Here is an 18448-nt window from a genome sequence, read left to right on the forward strand (position 1 = left end):
TAAATGAAATTAAAAGGCGCGAATTTTTTCTAGTATATTCTTTCAGTTTCCTATTAAATATGAACTTAAAGACTCGACTCTATCTGGTTTATGGTGAAATCCAAATATCTAAATCTGTATTTTTCCCTAGGGCAGCTGTGACTAATAGCATAAATATATGGAGGATATTAAGGCAGTTGGCAGCTGGAATTGCATACTGTGGTGTACTGCTCAAGTAATGATATTGATCTTAAGGAATGTTTTCTGTTAACCGGTTAACGCCCAGCGTCATATATTTAGGACAGTTCCTTTTTTTTTTAAAGACATTCATTGTGGTGGGAAACTTTTTTCAGCATTTTCATTTATCTGGGTGAATTAAAAGATTCTCAGATACCAGAATGATTTAGTTATTTCTGATTAAATCTAGAATTATACGGAGCAAGTACTTTTCGATCTATCAAAGACTTTTTGAATGCTCTGACAGTAGAAAAACCAATTAATTTCGATAATATATTATACCACTTTTTCTGTAAAACCACTTCTTGTATCGTTTCAATATATAAATTCGGGACAAAACGGGTTAAAATATGAATAATTTTCGTATAAGTCATGATGGTAGCTAGGATTGGTAGAAATCACATAAATCTCGGTGCGCTGCCGCGAAGCGGCATTAACCGAATCATCTGTAGTAATAAATCGATGATGATGAGGAATGGAGATGGGAAGAAAAGGGGGGGCTTAGCACCAAAAAATAGTTAGAATTGAATAATTTAAAAACTTAAAAATTAATTGATTTTCTATCACTTCTCACATTTTTAGCTTAGCGGACGAAATTACTTGACAATGTAAATATATCTTGGCGCCTGGGGCCGTAAGCGGCTTTTTCAGAGATGCCAACTACTCCGGACACGCAAAAATAACTGAAAAAACGGTAATAGCTACTAAGAAAATTTTGCAATTATTTGTCTATTTTTGCTTGCTTATAGAAGGTATAGCATGACACAAGTACCATAAAGTGCTGAATAATATAACCCTACGCATTATTTAAACATAGTGGTGGATAAAAAGCTACTAAATTTAATTTATTAAACCAAGAATCACAGTTAACAAACTACCACTTTAGAATATATATTTGCTGTTCGGAGCAAGCATCTCTGTTTCATGTTTTATAGTATATACAATAAAAGTTTTAAAATTTGGAGTGGTGTTATTAGATATTTTGTATTTAGTAAAAGAATGCGAATGATTAACATTCACGTGTTAGCTAGGAAAAAAACGCTCTACGCAGGACCTCAAATTTGCTAACTTTTTTAATGCTTCTTTATTACTTTAACGTATTATATTTATTTACCTATCTATTTAAATATTATAATAGTTTACTTCTATTTTCAAATAAAACCTTCAAATGAAACACTATTTACCAGAGAATATACTGAGAACCGTTTTTCTAACTTAAATTTGCCCCTTAATATAAGTTTCTTTTCCAAATAGTTTTGAATCAAGTCTGAAATTTTTAAAGAAAAGTGAATAAAATAATGCTCACGTTTTTCGAACGGAAGCCTAAGTTTTTCGTTGAATATAAAACTCATTAAGTTTGTTGTTTGCTTGTAGAAAAATCCATAATATTCAAATTCTTCCGAACTAACTAAACAAAATCATTAATTTTACTACAAAGATCCCGTCAGATAAATTACCTCGGGTTCTTCTGTTCTTACGTATCCATAATTATGATATAAAGTTTGTATAACCCCTAATGATTAAATAATTTCCTATTGATATGCTATCTTGCACATTAAATAGATTTGAAAAAGGAAATTGGAAGAACGTTAAAGTGATTCAATTGGTTTTTTAGGAGTCACCCGATCACGTTGTTTTGCATCCTTACTTATTGGGATGGACATCTAGTTTTGAAGGTCAAGTTTCCTCCTCTCTCAGTTATTATAAAATGTGCTGTTTCAAGACCAGAATCATCATTCTGTGGTTAAACAACCAAAGAAGCCTTGGTCAAGTAAACTAGCTTGTTACCTGGAAGAATAGTTGGATTTTCTTTTGACTGACAACTTTTGTCGTCTTAGCTTTTATCTTCAGCGGTAAGAACATATTTTATTGTTGTTTGTTTTTTTTTAAACGATTTTTCAGTGCCTGTGTTTAAAAACAATCAAAGAATTTTTCTTTAAAAAAAATTGTGTATAAGCAGATATTTAAGATCAAGGCTATTCTTAAGTTTTAAACTTTTTTTTTAGTAACTTCAACTTTTTTGTACAATAACTTCAGTCCCATATATTTTACCTTTTAGAGGAGCAGGAAAAAAATCTGTTCTTATTTTTGCCAGTGTAAAAAAAAATAATAATAATAATAAATTTAAGTAGTTTTTATGTCTTGAGCTATTTGGATACTAATTAGCCATTTTAAACTTCGCAAAATATAAAGATTGTTTCATTCTCGACCTGAAATCGATGGCCTAAAATCGAAATAGTTTTCACTAATAGACAATAACTAAAATTGAAAGGGTTTTTATGTCTTGCGCTATTTGGTTATTAATTAGCCATTTTAATCTCTTCAAAATATAAAGATAAAAGTTGCTTCATTTTCGATATACATTCGATAGCCTGAAATTGAAATAGTTTTCTCTAATAGATAATCACTAAAATTGAAATAGTTTTTATGTCTTGCTCTATTTCGTTACTAATTAGCCATTTTAAATTTTGCAAAATACAAAAATAAAAGTTGCTTCATTATCGACAAACATTAAATAGCCTAAAAGTTGAATTGTTTTCACTAATAGATAATCACTCTGATTGAAATAGTTTTGGTTTAATTACTTTAGACTTTGAAAAATTAAAACAGGTACGTGAAATAATAGGCTTTACAGTACATTGAAAATTATGGTAACTAGAAATAATAAACAAACGTGACATGTGACTCGTTATTACGATAATAATATCCTAAATCAAGTTTTTCTGAATAATTTTGATTTTTAATTAATCAATGGAACGATCTAGAACTTTCTTCGAAGGTCACACTACATGAATTTTTAAAATAAACAGGGAGAACTTGCGGCTACGTGATTTGTGTTTGGATTTCTTGCTTTCCGTAAACAATAAGAATTAATCATTTATCACTTTTTTTTCACTTTCATTTGATAAATTTTAGTTTGCTCAGAAAATGAATCCTTGACTGTGGAACATTCTAAAAAAATACGTAAATGGCAGATAATTTCAAGACTATAAAGTTCTTTAATTCTTGACTTAAAGTAAGAAGAAATATATACATTTCTTTATAAAGTATATTTGGTTATTTTGTTGGTTTATTGTTTCGCTTTTGCAATATATTAAAAGCATTGATTGCTCGAACTTTTATTTACGATTGATATTATATTAGCGAATTCAATATTAATAAGAAAATAAAAGCTGAAAAGAAATTAATTTTTAAAAAATCTTAGTTTTGGTTAAGAATATCGCAATCGCACACTCTCATTTCTTAAAGCATATACATAACTATTATTTTTTATTAGTAGTAATTTAGAGCTATCATTTAAACATATCTTGAATGTTTTCAAGCAAGCAATAAATGCGAAACTAAAGTGAGAATTTACGCATCGATATTCTAAGCTACATTTGTTTGTTTTTTTGCTACTGATTAAATCAGATTTCAAAAATGCACTAATGAAATATATATGAACAAATAATTTTAATCCTTTATTTTCTCTAAATTTACTTGATGGAATCTGTTTTGATACAATGGGAAAAAAAATGGTAGTATTATTTTTCAAGTCTAATTTTTAATAAATACCACTACAATTTTACAAAAATATTTAATTTCATTTTAATGTTAATAAGTTCTTAAAATTTATACCTTCTTCTTCGTTATTTAATACGTTCAAACCGGGTGTTGTGCCTGAAAGCGGGACGGAAAAGAAAAGATACTGGTAGAAGAACTATTTCAATATTCGGGAGGAGTTAGTCTGGTCTCAACAATAACAATTCACTGTAAGGAAATTTATCACGGCGAAGAAGCAATTCAGAATAAAAATTGCATCCGTAAAAAACAATTGGTAGTTATGGATTTTTATTATTTCCGGAAAAAAACTGAAAAAGGAAATTTATTTGTTACCAGTTTTTACTCCGGTGCGCCGCCCGATGAGACAATCTAGCGTGACCCACCGGTGGGTCACACCGGCGTGAACGTGTTAGCTCAGCTGGGTCCTGGGCCGCTCAGCGGCCCTCGTCCCATCCATCATGATTTTATGAGTAGTTGCAGTAAAAACTTTTTGCGTTCAACAGATTTTGTGGTGGCTGCTATCGGTGTTAAAATTATAAATAAATAGATTTTATTTAAGTAATATCTTTTATAGAATCTTAAGTGATAAGTAAAGAACAATATATATTATTGATGTAATGGATACAATTAATACTTAATCTAGTTAACACAATTATTTTTAAATCTCAATTATTAAATTAAAATTACACTTTGCTATAACTACACTAAACTTTTCGGGTTAAAATGTTATAAGTTAACAGCTATGTAATTTTTCTGCAATCTCACTACCCTTTAATTTTTTTTTGAAAAGGAATCCTGCCTTTGTAAACATACATAAACAGTTAATTAATTTAAAATTTATGAAACATAGTAATTCTCCTTCTCATTGTGGAGCTGTACGTAATTATAGGATATAGCTAAAGAAAATATAACAGCAAAACATAAATCACATTCAACTCAAAATATTTTGTTCCTAATTTTTATTAAAATACTTTATTTAACAGTCAAGACTGAAAAAGATTTGAGGAAACAATGTAAGAAGGCCGTTTCAGAATATCAGCAGCAGTTTCATCAGGAATTAATTATGATTCAAACAAAAACCAAATTATAGTTAAATAGAAGTGACATAGCCTACCGTTTAGAGTTCAGTGGCATTATGTCAAAAACATATCATGAAAGAAATATTTTCGACCTTGGATCGCAAACCCTTTTGATTTCTCTCGATGGTCAAGAGTCCGAAGGTGATAAATATGAAAATAATAATAATAAAAATAATAATAATCTGATGAAACACGCAAGAAACAACGTGATCCTCTATATATGTTTTTATTCAATGCATTTTCCCCCATGCTTATCAAATCACTCACCTGTTTATTTTTTTCCTACTAAATTGATTATATTTGTATATCAAATCAAATGAAATATCACAGCAAAAAAGTAAAACATCGCTTGCTTAAATGATTTTTTCCTCAACGATATTATAATTGTTACTAGGGTAAAATCTTCGTAATCGAATATTTTAAATAAACTATTTAAGTCCATAATATATAATTACCCAAATTATCTTTCTCCTTATTTAGGGGATATTTCCGAATCGTGATCTGTCGTGCTAACTATTATCGCCAAGGTGACAAATAGATTTCAAATTTGCAAATTTAAAGAAGAAAAAAACGTGTATATATATTTGCCCGCAGATGGCTACGAGTTTTAACTTTCGAGTTCTTCCTGTGATTTTTTTTTTTTTAAAGTTTTTCGCGGACTGCTGCCCGGAAGTTACCAAGACTTGGCGATTGCCACAGATCATTATACGGAAATCTTTCCGCTTAAAATTAGTGTATATGCACCTAATTTTTTTATTTCTCTAATTATATGTATATTTCGGTATTTTTAATTATAAAAAAAAGTCTAATAGTTACTAAAAAAGTTTGTTAGTTTATCAGAATTGGATTTGTACTAAAATATAAAATCCAAAGCATGGAATTTGAAAATTTTTCTCTTCATTCATATATTTAAATAGTTACAGATAATTTATTTTGTAAATTAAAGAAATTTCAAAGATGAATAACTGTTTCTCTTAAATCTAAAATACTAAAAGTAAAGGCAAATTTGAAAAATCATTGTTTGGAAGATTTTACCTTTGACGCAGAAAAAGACACCGGTGATTCCTGCAGTATTTTATGAGCATAAATTATTAAAATGTTAAATATAATATTTTTCTCTTATTTCGACTTAAATTATAAGAAAAAATATGTTAAATAAAATTTCTGCCTCAAAGATTTTCAAACTTCAAAAATTTTGTTGCAAAAATTAAATCAAAAAATTAATGTCGATATTTAACGCATCAACGCTGTGTTGTTGTACAGTTGTAATCACTAAAACATACTTTTTTATTAGAAAGTCTATCTATACGAGAATTTTATAGTATTATACATATATTTTATAGTATATAGTATAGTACTCGAGATAATAATATAGTATTTAAAAAAATTCTCTACCATTTAAGTATATTTACTATCAATTTCGATAATTTTTTACAGCACGGTGGAATGTTCACTTGTACATGAAGGCGCTGTCACTTTTTTTTAAAGTTTTACATTTTTGCATGTTATTACTGTTTGAAAACCATTTCGATTATTTCTTTATTAGTTTCGTAGTTAACAATTTTAATTAAATTTCTTTCTTATACTGTTAAAAGTTTTTATCCCAAATACTAGATGTACAATAAATACTAGATTTTTCAATAAATTTAAAGGTTAAATATTACATGCATGCAGTTTCTTAAAAATTTATGGTTATATTTTAACGATTATAAACCAAAATTTTTTCGTCGTATTTATTTATCAGCAAAAGTAAATTTGATACGTTTGAAACTACTTATTGTAACATTTTTTATAAAAATCTTTAAAAAAAAAATTATATTTTTCCCGGAAAAAAAATTAATGAGAAGGGTTAGATTTTTATTTACTTAAATCCCTAAACACGAATTTATGCTTATAAAATTACCTTTAAAGCATAAGAAAATCGTAAAATGTTAAAAAATTCTTTTTATTAAAAAATTTTAAATCTGAGTTATTTTTTCCCCCTAATTTAACATCTAGTTGCATTAATCCATACGATGCAATTTTTTTATGAAACCAATTTTCTCGTCTTTTCTGTTGAATTTACGCTGCTTCGGAAAGGAATAGCGAAACTGCCATTTTTTCAGAACTTTTCCTAAGATTTTAGCTTTTTAAAATTAAATTTTTTTTTCTATTTCATTTAATTTAGAATGATTTTGTCCATCTCTACATAAAATCATTAAACACATATATAAATTCATAATAGCTGTACTTTAGTACCATCAAGCAACTTTAGGTATCAAATTGAAAGATCAGGAACATTAGCATATTAAAGTTTGAAAATATTAAAAAAATTGCGTTCAATCGTAATTAAACTCTCATTTTAATAACAGCTGGGGAAAAAATTCCTCGGAAAGTGTAAAATTTGGCTGGTACGTTATTGGGAAAATGCGAATAGTAGGAGGAAAATCGAGATAAATTTTTTTAGTAAATTGAAATAAAATTTTCGAGTAAAACAATTTGCAAAATTGAGATACTATGCATTTTGTTATATTATAAAATTTCTTTTCTATTTCATTTAATTTAGAATGATTTTCAGAATGACTAATTTAGAATGAATAACCCAAAATAAGAAAAAATCGAAATAATAAAAAAAAATGCTCAAATATAAAAATTTAAAAAAAAAAATCGCTTAAAGAACGCCCTTATAAGAGAGAGTTCGAAAGTGTAAAATCAAAATCCTGACCTTTAATCATTTTTTTTTAATGCATCGTCTCTGATATCTTTCACTGACCTTCTACGCAAACAACTGTCTTCTACAGCTAAAGCACATCAAACGAAAGGGAAAAAGGGTTTATGATAAATAAAATAATTAAATGAACAAAAAAAAGTCAATACTCCATCTTAATAAGCTTCTTAGTTTGAGAGAGCAAAATCATTCTGACAGAAGGCTTTATATTAGACTTTTCTTAGACATAGAAAACATCACATTTGAACTGTCAAGGTATTTATAATTATTAAATACAATTATATGCAATATATATATTAAGTCTGGGCTACCAACTTTCTGCGGTTTTAGTAAACATTTATTCTAGTGGTAGCTAAGTTAATATTTTAATGTATTATTTTTCATTCATTTAAACTTATTTTCCACACCACTAAGCATAAATGACTAAGCATACTTAGTTCCAGCTTTTTATTGGTGAAGCTTTTTAAAATGTTGGCAAAATTATCCAAAATTCTGAAAGCTTTAGTTATTAATAGTCTAGCGCTCTATTAAATATTTTGCAAAAAAGCTTAGTAGCTGGCGGGTCTGTTAGATTAGTGTCATATTAGTTCATCTCTTATGGTTATGTCCTAACTAGAAATTTCATATTTTCTTATAACAGAAGAAAAAAAAAGGTTTTTTTTTTAAATTTACATTTAATTTAAGGCATTTTGTTTTAAAATTATTATATCTTTGTCTTTTTATCTGTAGAATTTCAGTTAAAATCCGTAAAAATTCATTAAACATTTCATTAATGTATTCCATAAAAATTCTTTATGCTTGTTGAGATGTATTAATAACTTTTAATCAGTCTTATTTTTAATCCGTTTTTTTAAAACATAGGTTTTCCATATTTATTTTTATAGCAATTAAACTATGTCTTTGCATTTATTTCAACATTATTTTTCGTTTTTATAAAGATATTTTATAACATGTATGATATTATTTCTTAAATAATTTAATTAGCGAAAGATAGCACTTAAAATTAGTACCTGTTTTGCAACTCATGCGAAGAGTTTATTACGTTTTCAAACTATAGTTATTAGAATATTATAATAGTTTGAAGTATTAATTTTATAAAAGCATTTTGCAATATAGTGATATTAAGTCAAAAAAATATTTTTTAACAAGGTGAGAATAAATTAAGAAGAGCTTTATTATTTAGTTTATTTAATTGCTTTATTAGTTGCTTTTAAAATCAAAGGAATGCGGGGTATTATATAAAATGAAAAAAAAATTTAAGACAATTTTTTTAAAAAGTTTTAAGAATAATTTAAATTTCAAAAAATAATTAGTTTGATTAACTTAATTCTATAAATTGAATAGTTAATTTCATACAAGCTCTGATTCATATATCTATAACAACTTACTATGTAACGTTGTTTATTATTCTCTTTCTTAAAGCGATATTATACATAAATTATTCTTATAATAATACTTTTGTACATTTTGATTCGAACTTTTTTTGTAAAATAACAATAAAATTGCATGCTTGCGTTAACAATGATTATTGTAATCAGTATCTTGTTCTCACAATTTTTATAAATCTATTGTTTCGAGTTACATCACATAAGGAAGTAAGCTAAGTAACCCAAATAAAATCCAGCTAAAGTCAATATTTTATATCTCAGCTTTACTCAGAATTTTTGTCATCTCTATTGGTACGTTTGAGTTCGGAAGAGCTCTCTTCATCCTATTAACTGAAAACGAAATGTAATGTTTTCATTTTTATTTACAGATTCATAGGAATTTCTATCTGAACCAAGATTGTGATAACCCTTTCAAAGCCTCGAAAGGTTAACGATATAAGCAAGAAAAAACATTGATTGTTACCTATAATTATTGGTGAGAAAATAAATAAAACAGGAATGGAAAACGCAAAGATCATTGTATCTGGAAATAAAGTTCATCGTCCTTTGCTGGATGATACAGTAACTGAGGAAGATAAGAGAAAAGCTGAGGAGGAATTAAATGAAACTGATGAATCAAGGACTGTAGCATTAGCACTCTTCAAAGAATTTATATCAGGTATGCTGTTTATTAATTTTTAAAAAAAAACTTTATATACAGTATTAATGATTCATCATACCATTTTAGTATAGTTTTTAATTAATTCTTAATTAATCCATATAGTTTTTAATTAATTCTTAATTAATCCATATAGTTTTTAATTAATTCTTAATTAATCCACATAGTTTTTAATTAATTCTGCTGAAGTTTTTAATAACTGCATGAAACTGATGAATCAAGGACTGTGGCATTAGCACTCCTTAACCCTTTCGGGCCGACTGTCACAAATACGTGACAGCATAAAACCGTATCAATCAGGTTAAAAATATAAAACTGGTAATCAAAGTATTTCTTTAGCAGTTTATTTGTGGGCGGAGTAATAATTGTTTGATTTATTTAATTCACCAATCCTTTGTTCAAAATAAAACTATTTAGTTATACTTTGAATTAACATTGATTATATATATGTTTAAACTAACAATAATTAAATTAAAAGCAAAGTAAATCTGTCAAATTAGCAACGACTACATTTAAGTTACCGTTTTTTTATTTAATTACAACTTGATTCTGATTTTGTACGAATGCTTTTCTGAATCACCCGTCCCCAAAGGGTTAAAGAAATAATATATGGTATACTGGTTATTAAAAAAAAAAACTTGATATATAGTATTAATGATTCATCACACCATGTCAGAAATGTTTAATTAATCCTAGAATGTCGAGTTTTTTTCTTTCGATCCTAACAGCGAAGTAGCTCAAATCTAGAAAAATTAAGAGTTAATAATTATGTATGTATAATAGCCGGTAATAAGCGTTATATTTCTTTATTGAATTTGCAAATCTTGGAATTCACAGCTAAACATAGTTCAAATCATTATTTAATCACAATGATATGAGTATAGAATATATTAAATCTGAATTAATTAAGAAACTGTTGAATCAAGGCCTCAGGCAGTAGCACTTTTAAGGAGCTAATATCTAGTATGCTGTTTATTTAAAAAAAATTACATACTGTATTAATGATCTATCAGTAGCTATATAATTCCAAAAAACTGATTAGAATGTACAAAATCCGAATTAATTAAGAATAAAGCTCATCTTTTGGTTATTTATAATTCGATTGCTAAAATATAGAGTCTTTTAGTGGTGTTAACACTTATTATTCGAAAAATCTGTTTTGAATCAATAAATTTATTACCAATCAAGAATTTGAAATATTTCATTCTTTGGCTTTACTTTTACTATTAAATGCTCTTCATTGAGGTAATTGCCAATATTGAGCTGATCTTCATTGATTTTGTAAAAGTTTTATATTGTATAAATATCAATTTATTTACTCTTTAATATTCAGCTTCATTTTTAATATTAAATGCTCTTTATTAGAATAATTGCTATTATTGAAAATCATTTAATTTTTTTTTAGATCAAACAGATTTCAATGCTCGAACAGATGAAAACTATCTTCTAAGGTTCTTGCGAGTTCGCAAATTCGATGTGCAGAAGTCATTCAAAGCACTCGATGAACATTATAAATTCCGTGCCAAATATTCGGATTGTTTTCCATCCCCATCAGGTGTTGCAAAGGCTCTGAAGGCCAACATTTTCAACTATTTACCTCACAGAGATCATAAAGGAAGAGCCATTTTCGTTATCAAATTCAGTAAGTAGCTAAATTCTATGCTCTAGAATAGCAGTTTCCAAATGGTATTCCTCGGAACCCTAGGGTTCCGTGAACAATTTGAAGGGGTTCCGAAAGTTAAGACTTTTTTAAACAGTTTTTTAAAACATTTTCAGAACCTATAATTGTATTTAGATCCAATAGATTATCTGTAAATTACTTAATATTTTGCTTGCCTTTACGTTCAAGTAAAAATCCAAAGAGTGAGAAAAATCTAAATTTTTTTGGAGAAAAAAGTCCATAATTTCTCAAATGACCATGTATTGAATTAACTATGAAAAGAACATGATTTATTAAATATATTGCATTAGTATTTCCCTTCGCGGTTTTTTCAAACCATAAATAAAATAACTAAATTCGTTAATAAAGAAATATGTTTCACTAAAAGCCATTTTCAACCTTTATAGCAGTCCTTTTTAGTTTTAATTTCAACGAAAACCATAATTCGTCTTTCATTTCTTTTCAGCTTATGTTTGCACACCAAATACAAATTTATAACTAGACTAGATTTAACTTCAACTGTCCCACATAAAACCTAATTTAAGATAATTCGTCTTTAGGTCGAAAAAAGAATGATCATTTAACCCTTTCGCGCCGACTGTCACAAATACGTGACAGCATAAGACCGTATCAATCAGGGTAAAAATATAAAACTGGTAATCAAAGTATTTCTTTAGCAGTTTATTTGTGGGCGGAGTTATAATTGTTTGATTTATTTAATTCACCATTACTTTGTTCAAAATAAAACTATTTAGTTATGCTTTGAATTAACATTGATTATATATATGTTTAAACTAACAATAATTAAAGTAAAAGCAAAGTAAGTCTGTCAAATCAGCAACGACTACATTTAAGTTACCGTTTTTTATTTAATTACAACTTGATTCTGATTTTGCACGAATGCTTTTCTGAATCACCCGTCCCCAAGGGGTTAAGGAAGTCGAAAAAAATTGGGAACCGCTGTTTTAGTAGAACAGTTGAAAAAGTTGCTGTGAAACTAAGGCTTGAAAGTTTGACAGAAAAATTACAAAACTGGTAGTTAATCCCTTGGGGACGAGTGATTCATAAAAGCATTCGCACAAAATGAGAATATAAATAAATAAAGAACGGTAACTTAAATGTAGGCGTTGCTAATTTGACAGACTTACTTTGCCTTTACTTTAATTACTGTTTGTTTAATCATATATATAATCAATGTTAAATCAAAGTGTAACTAATTAATTTTATTTTGAACTAAGTAATGGTGAATTAAATAAATCAAACAATTATTACCCCGCCCACAAATAAATTGCTAAAGAATTACTTTGGTTACCAGTTATATCATTTTACACTGATTGTTACGGTTTTATGCTTACTATAACATTTGGCGCGAAAGTGTTAAACCGTTTCAATTATAGCTATTGTTCAAATCTGGAGTAAAACCAGCTTTAATTGATTTTGATTAATAGACTATTCGTTACTAATCAGAGACGTCAACTGCTCCACTTTCTGCATAAGTTTTAATGAATTGATTGCAAATTAATAGTAAAATTTGCATATTAAGAAACCTTGTCTTGATTTTTGAGTTGGGTACCTATCCCATCTACATACCTGCCAACTCTCCTTGGAAAAGTTTATACCAACTTCCAAGACAGTATTACATATTGATATATATGCTTAATTATATTAAAAATAGTGGTGGTCAAAAAGATTAAAAATTAAGTTTATAAATGTAATAAAAGCATACATTTTACTACCACTTTAAAGATAGAAATAAAATTTTACGCCAAATGCGTAAAAGTTGGCAGGTATGCAGTTACATTATGGTAAATGCATACCTGCCAACTCTTTCGGATTTTCCGTCAAATTTTATTTTCATATTTAAAGTGGTAGTAAATATATACTATTTTTTTTATAAATTTAATTTTTAAATGACTTTGATCACCACTATTCTTACAAAAATTAAGCTTATATTAATATGCGTTACTATCATGGTTGCCAACTAAATCAGGGTTCCCGCGGTCCTTGAAAAATTTAAAAAGTGGTAGTAAATTTAGGGTGGAGCTACAATATATTTTTTTGTTTTAAAATGCTTTTTCATCGTAATGTGCTGAAATTTTCGTGAATATGCGCTGAATATTTTTTAGAAAACATCTTTTAGTGGTGGCTACACAGAAATAAAAATGTCAAAATTTCTTTTATTTTTATTACCACTTTTTAAAATTCTCAAGGACCGTGGGAACCCTGTAAATTTTATTTCAAATACAATGTTTTTGTTCGCTTAAAATTGAAGTTTTAATACCACTGGGGAAAATGATAGTGGAAGGGATTAAAAGTTGGCAGGTCTGCAGAAGGCTCCTTAAGTATAATATTAACATGTATTATATACTCGACAATTGGTATTTAATATTCATAGTGGTAGGTAAGCCACAATGTTCTTCCTAAAAATTAGCTGGAATAAAATAATTTTCTTACTACTTTTCCATTTAAGTATACAAAATGAGTAATATGTAACAAAATGAGCAATAACTATAGTGTTGCCAATAACTAAGAGAAGTTTATGATGCCATATCATATGAGAGAAAGCATCTAATTTTCTTTTTTTTTTGATTTTTAGAAAACTGGAATACAGATCAGGTTAGCTATGCTGATTTTGTAGCCGTTGGTAACCTACTGAGCGAGTATGTGTTAGATAATCCTGTAACACAAATTAATGGATTTATTGGAATTTGGGATTTCAAAGGATTTTCGTTGAAGCAATTCATGACATTTTGCGCACCTAAGAACATATATTTACTTACAAGTTTCATGCAGGTAAGATTCAAAATCTGTAACTGATTTCATTAACACTAAATTAATTGTAAATTTGATGCTGTTAAAAAAAATATTAAAAAAAATTTATAAAACTGAATATCTAACAAGCTATTAAATTTTTTTCAATTTTCCTTTTGATTTTTTTTTCTGTATTGTTTGGTTGCTATTTTATTCATTTAACTCAGTCAAACCTTACATGTTTATTTGTAATTTGATTGTCTGGTTATCTTTAATCAATCTTGATTCAATTATCTATTTTAAATTCAATGGATTTTCTATAATTATGTAAATACGTTAAAAATCGCTTTAAAAATGTTGCCATTTACGGCTGTTTCAGAAGATGCTCGTCTACCATGCTACTCAATTTCGCAATGCGAAAACTTTCTAGTGAGTAACTGAAATTTTGCATACTTTTAAAAGGAATACTTAACCTTAACCCCTTGGGGTCAGATGATTCAGAAAAGTATTCGTGCAAAATCAGAATCAAATTGTAATTAAATAAAAAACGGTAACTTAAATGTAGTCGTTGCTAAATTTGACATACTTACTTTGCTTTTACTTTAATTAATGTTAGTTTAATCATATATATAATCAATGTTAATTCAAAGTATAACTAAATTTTTGTAAATAGTGTAAATATTTTTTCTTTATCTCTATCTTCAATTTGTTCCCTTTATTATGTATCATCTTGCGATTTATTTTTATGTATGACCCAGACTTGATTTTATCAATTATTTTTCATTCTGAGATTTAACTTAATGTTAACGAAGTACCTCCCTTCCCTTCCACCACATATTCTTCAATTTAGATGAAAGAGCAGATATCCATATAGGTACTCTGAAAAACTTGATTAGTTAGTTAGTTAATTGTGACAGTCGGCGCGAAAGAGTTAAGAAACATTCAGACATGAAAATATTATTGACGCCGCCATTAATTATTTTACGTGAAAGTGGGAGTTTTCTTTTTTAAGGCGGTAGTAGAATTTAAGAGTAAAACAGTATAATAAGGTAGTTTTACTACCTTTACTTCTGTGCCAGTAGATGCGTAACACGTTTAATTTTTTTACGACCTCGAATTATTTTTGAAGTTATTGAGCTTTTAGTACCAATTTTTGACGTGTTTCACTGGTAAAATTAAAACAAATCACGTAGCTTTATCAGAATTGTCGCGAAACTCTTTACTGCTTTTAAAAAAAAAAAAAAATTTAAAAAAAATTATAAAATTCAATTAGTTCTATAATTTGATAATATCTACTAAATTAAATAAATCAAATAGCTAAGCATTGTTATATGTCTCAAAATTTCTTGTGATTTTCTTTTCCTTAAGAACAAGTATGTAATGACACTTTTGATTTCAGGATCGTTTCCCAGGAAGATTTAAAATTGCCTATTGTATAAATTGTTCATCTTTTGTACAACCAACATGGAACCTCTTCAAGCACGTATTGAAAGAAAAGTTTAAGAAAAGGGTAAGAATAACATATTTTTTAGATTATTTAAAATCTAATTTCTTTCATTTAATTGCAAAAGTCTGCAAAAATTACCACAGATTATTCGAATTTTGTTAAGGAATTCAATAAATGATAATAAAATTTAAGTATGAAATTATAATTTTTAAGATTAAAATGATTTTAATACGAAATTATCAACTAATAGCTTATTACACAACACAGCAAATACACATCCTTTCACATAATTTGATGTGTACTTTTACTGTTCTTTAACTTAATTAAATAAAGTTTAATATTTAATTATTCTAAATCCGAATTTTCAATGTTTGTAGCGTACTTTTGAAAGCGTACTTAACAAATAATTTGATGTGTACATTTTACCATTTGAAAAATTAATAACCCTGGGATAAATATAGGTAACTAACACAAAAAGTGTTTTACAGGACAGCGAAAATTGCACATTTAAGGCTAAACCATCGCATTTAGATACGCTGAACCCCTAAAAGTAAATTTGACTGCAAACTATTTTCTCAATTAATGCTACATGTTAAACCTAATGTATTTCAGGCATCAAATAAATAACAATTAATAGATTTTCATTATTCGGATCAATCCAGAAATAAAAAATAAAACACGATTATGACTTTTAAAAGAAAATTAGATCCAAGTAAAATTTCATTTCTGACTGTCAAACATACGAAGAACAAGATAGAAATCTAATTGAAAAAAAACATTGTATAGTTGGATAAAGCTAAAGTTCGTCCGTGGCTTTAATTTTTTTTTCCTTCTTTTAAATTGGAATTTTCCTTAGGTGATGCGCCACTTTAATTATCCGCATTGGGATTGCTGGTTGGAGATTAACAAAACTTAATCTCACAAACATGAATAACTATTATGAACTTACAAAAAAAAAAATATTATATTATATTATATTATAAAAAAAAATATTATTTCATGTGACGAAAAAGCCTTTGAAGTCTTAAACCCAATAAATATAAAATAAATTCAATAAAATAATTTATGTAAAGCAATTTATTTATTTTCAGATCTTGATCATGTCATCTGACATGGCAGAACTGCACAAACACGTTGATCCTAGCATTCTTCCTAAAGAATATGGTGGTGTCATGCCTGCATCTGATGCAACTGAAATGGCAGAACGAGTGTTAACTAATGAGCCGTACTTCAATTACAACAGAAAATTCGGATATGATCCTAATGACTATGAAAAATTTCAACACTTATAGTTCACACACTATAGCAATACGAAGCATACATAACTCAAATCATGGACAAATTCAAAATGTTTCAAACATGGCTTTCTCTTTGGTTCATTGTGAGCATTGTGACAGATTTTTCTGCGGGACGGAAAACTCAGTACTTAATTGCATTCTTGAAATTAAAACCTCTGTAAGAAAAATGTATTGAAACAGAATCAAAAGATTTCTTAACAGATACCACTTTAAGTTGGAACTGTTTTTAACAAATCTATAATCCTAAGTTCACGAATTATATAATCATACGAAGCGATTTAAAAATTTCATTTTTCTTATTAACTCATTTTCGTTCATTTTATTTATTCTTAGTGTCGAAACATCTTGTCTAGTTTTCATCTTATCTCTCAGCATTATAATTATAGTTTCAATAATAAATTCTAATAACTCGAATAAACGAACTTAAATATTATAAATATATCTAAATGTTTATTAATCATGTTATTGCTCGTAAAACTTTCATTAAAACCTCCGTCTATTTTTTACAAAAACAATTTACTAGAATTCTTTGAGCAAATTTTGAAATCAAAAGCAATGACCAGGTTAAACATTTGTAAAGCTTGAGAACTTTATAAATTAATAATTCAGGAAAATAATTTGCCATGACTCGATTTGTCTCTACGACTGAATGGCCTAAACTGCTTTTTATTTTGTTCATTTTCAGCCAAATTCAGCTGCGAGAGGAATAATGTACTTAAATGTTGATAATCTATGACAATAACGCATTTAATTGTCAATTATTTGTTAATCAGTTGCATCAAAATTAAAAACTGTTTTAGTGGATATTCTTTCGAACAAGTTAATTGAGAACTGAGTTATATAATCATAGAAAAAAAACGAAAGCTATTAATGTGCCTCTATATTGAGTGAAGTGCTTAAATGATGGATTCATATTTTAAGCGCTACTCATGTCTTTGCAGCAATGACAATGTATATTATGTTTAATGTTTGTGCAAATGAATTATTTATAAGAGATGTTTTGAATGGAGGTATATTATTGATTTTTATTCTATGTTTTCAATTAATGTCGTCTTTATACTGTTTCACTTCGTTAAAAAATAAATATGTTCACTTGATTTGTTTTGTTATCCTTGATTTAACACTGGTGTTATTGAAAGTAATGAAATAGTTCAACTTACCGTAGGACAAGGTTCTATCATTTCAAAAATTAAAACTTGAAAGTGCTATTTTATAAATTTATATGCTATTTAACCCGGGTTTTCTGGATTAACCGATTCTTTATAAGTTTTGCATTACGTGTAATATAATATACATTAATAATGTAAAAGTCCTTTTTGTCCCCAATAGCAGCTTAATTCAGAATACATATTCTTTTTTACCAGTTGGGCATTGTGGGTTAATAAGATTCTCAGTTTCCCAACCAAGGCCTCCCAAGTCAAAATTTTTGATGGACCAACATAATCTTGAAGGTAACCATCATAAACCATTATACTTTTGATGGTAACCAACACCCTGATTTATGATGGTCCAACAAAAGAACATCAAACTCGTTTTGATGGTTTGTTCCTGAGAACCAACAAGAATTCCCATTAAACCGTCATGGAAATGTATAGTTGTCCTCATCATGGATTGTTGGTTCATCAAACTTTTCTTGATGATTAACCATCATAGTATTAAAGTAGCATTTTCCATCATGGAATGATGGAAGTTTGTTTTGAT

The 18448-nt window shown here is 27.7% G+C and overlaps 1 protein-coding gene across 1 annotated transcript; it reads left to right on the forward strand.

Annotated features, from left to right (window-relative positions):
- The first annotated feature begins 1927 nt into the window (after positions 1 to 1927).
- On the forward strand, positions 1928 to 17844 carry LOC107439087 (retinaldehyde-binding protein 1). Its single transcript, XM_087163562.1, has 6 exons — positions 1928 to 2069; positions 9302 to 9591; positions 10997 to 11233; positions 13848 to 14044; positions 15402 to 15512; positions 16541 to 17844. Exons 2-6 carry the CDS (start codon positions 9432 to 9434, stop codon positions 16739 to 16741), a joined length of 906 nt encoding a protein of 301 aa, XP_087019688.1. The 5' UTR covers positions 1928 to 2069; positions 9302 to 9431; the 3' UTR covers positions 16742 to 17844.
- The last annotated feature ends 604 nt before the right edge of the window (positions 17845 to 18448 follow it).

The sequence above is a fragment of the Parasteatoda tepidariorum genome, chromosome 5 (genome assembly GCF_982258835.1).
Source record: "Parasteatoda tepidariorum strain Cologne lab strain chromosome 5, Ptep-v5.0, whole genome shotgun sequence".
Taxonomy (NCBI): Eukaryota; Metazoa; Arthropoda; class Arachnida; order Araneae; family Theridiidae; genus Parasteatoda; species Parasteatoda tepidariorum.

Excerpts from the sequence above, each read along its gene's own strand:
- LOC107439087 (XM_087163562.1), top strand. The coding sequence starts at position 9,432 with ATGGAAAACGCAAAGATCATTGTATCTGGAAATAAAGTTCATCGTCCT. Across the intron at positions 14,045-15,401 it reads TACTTACAAGTTTCATGCAG|GATCGTTTCCCAGGAAGATT; the intron begins GTAAGATTCAAA and ends TTTTGATTTCAG. Across the intron at positions 15,513-16,540 it reads AAGAAAAGTTTAAGAAAAGG|ATCTTGATCATGTCATCTGA; the intron begins GTAAGAATAACA and ends ATTTATTTTCAG.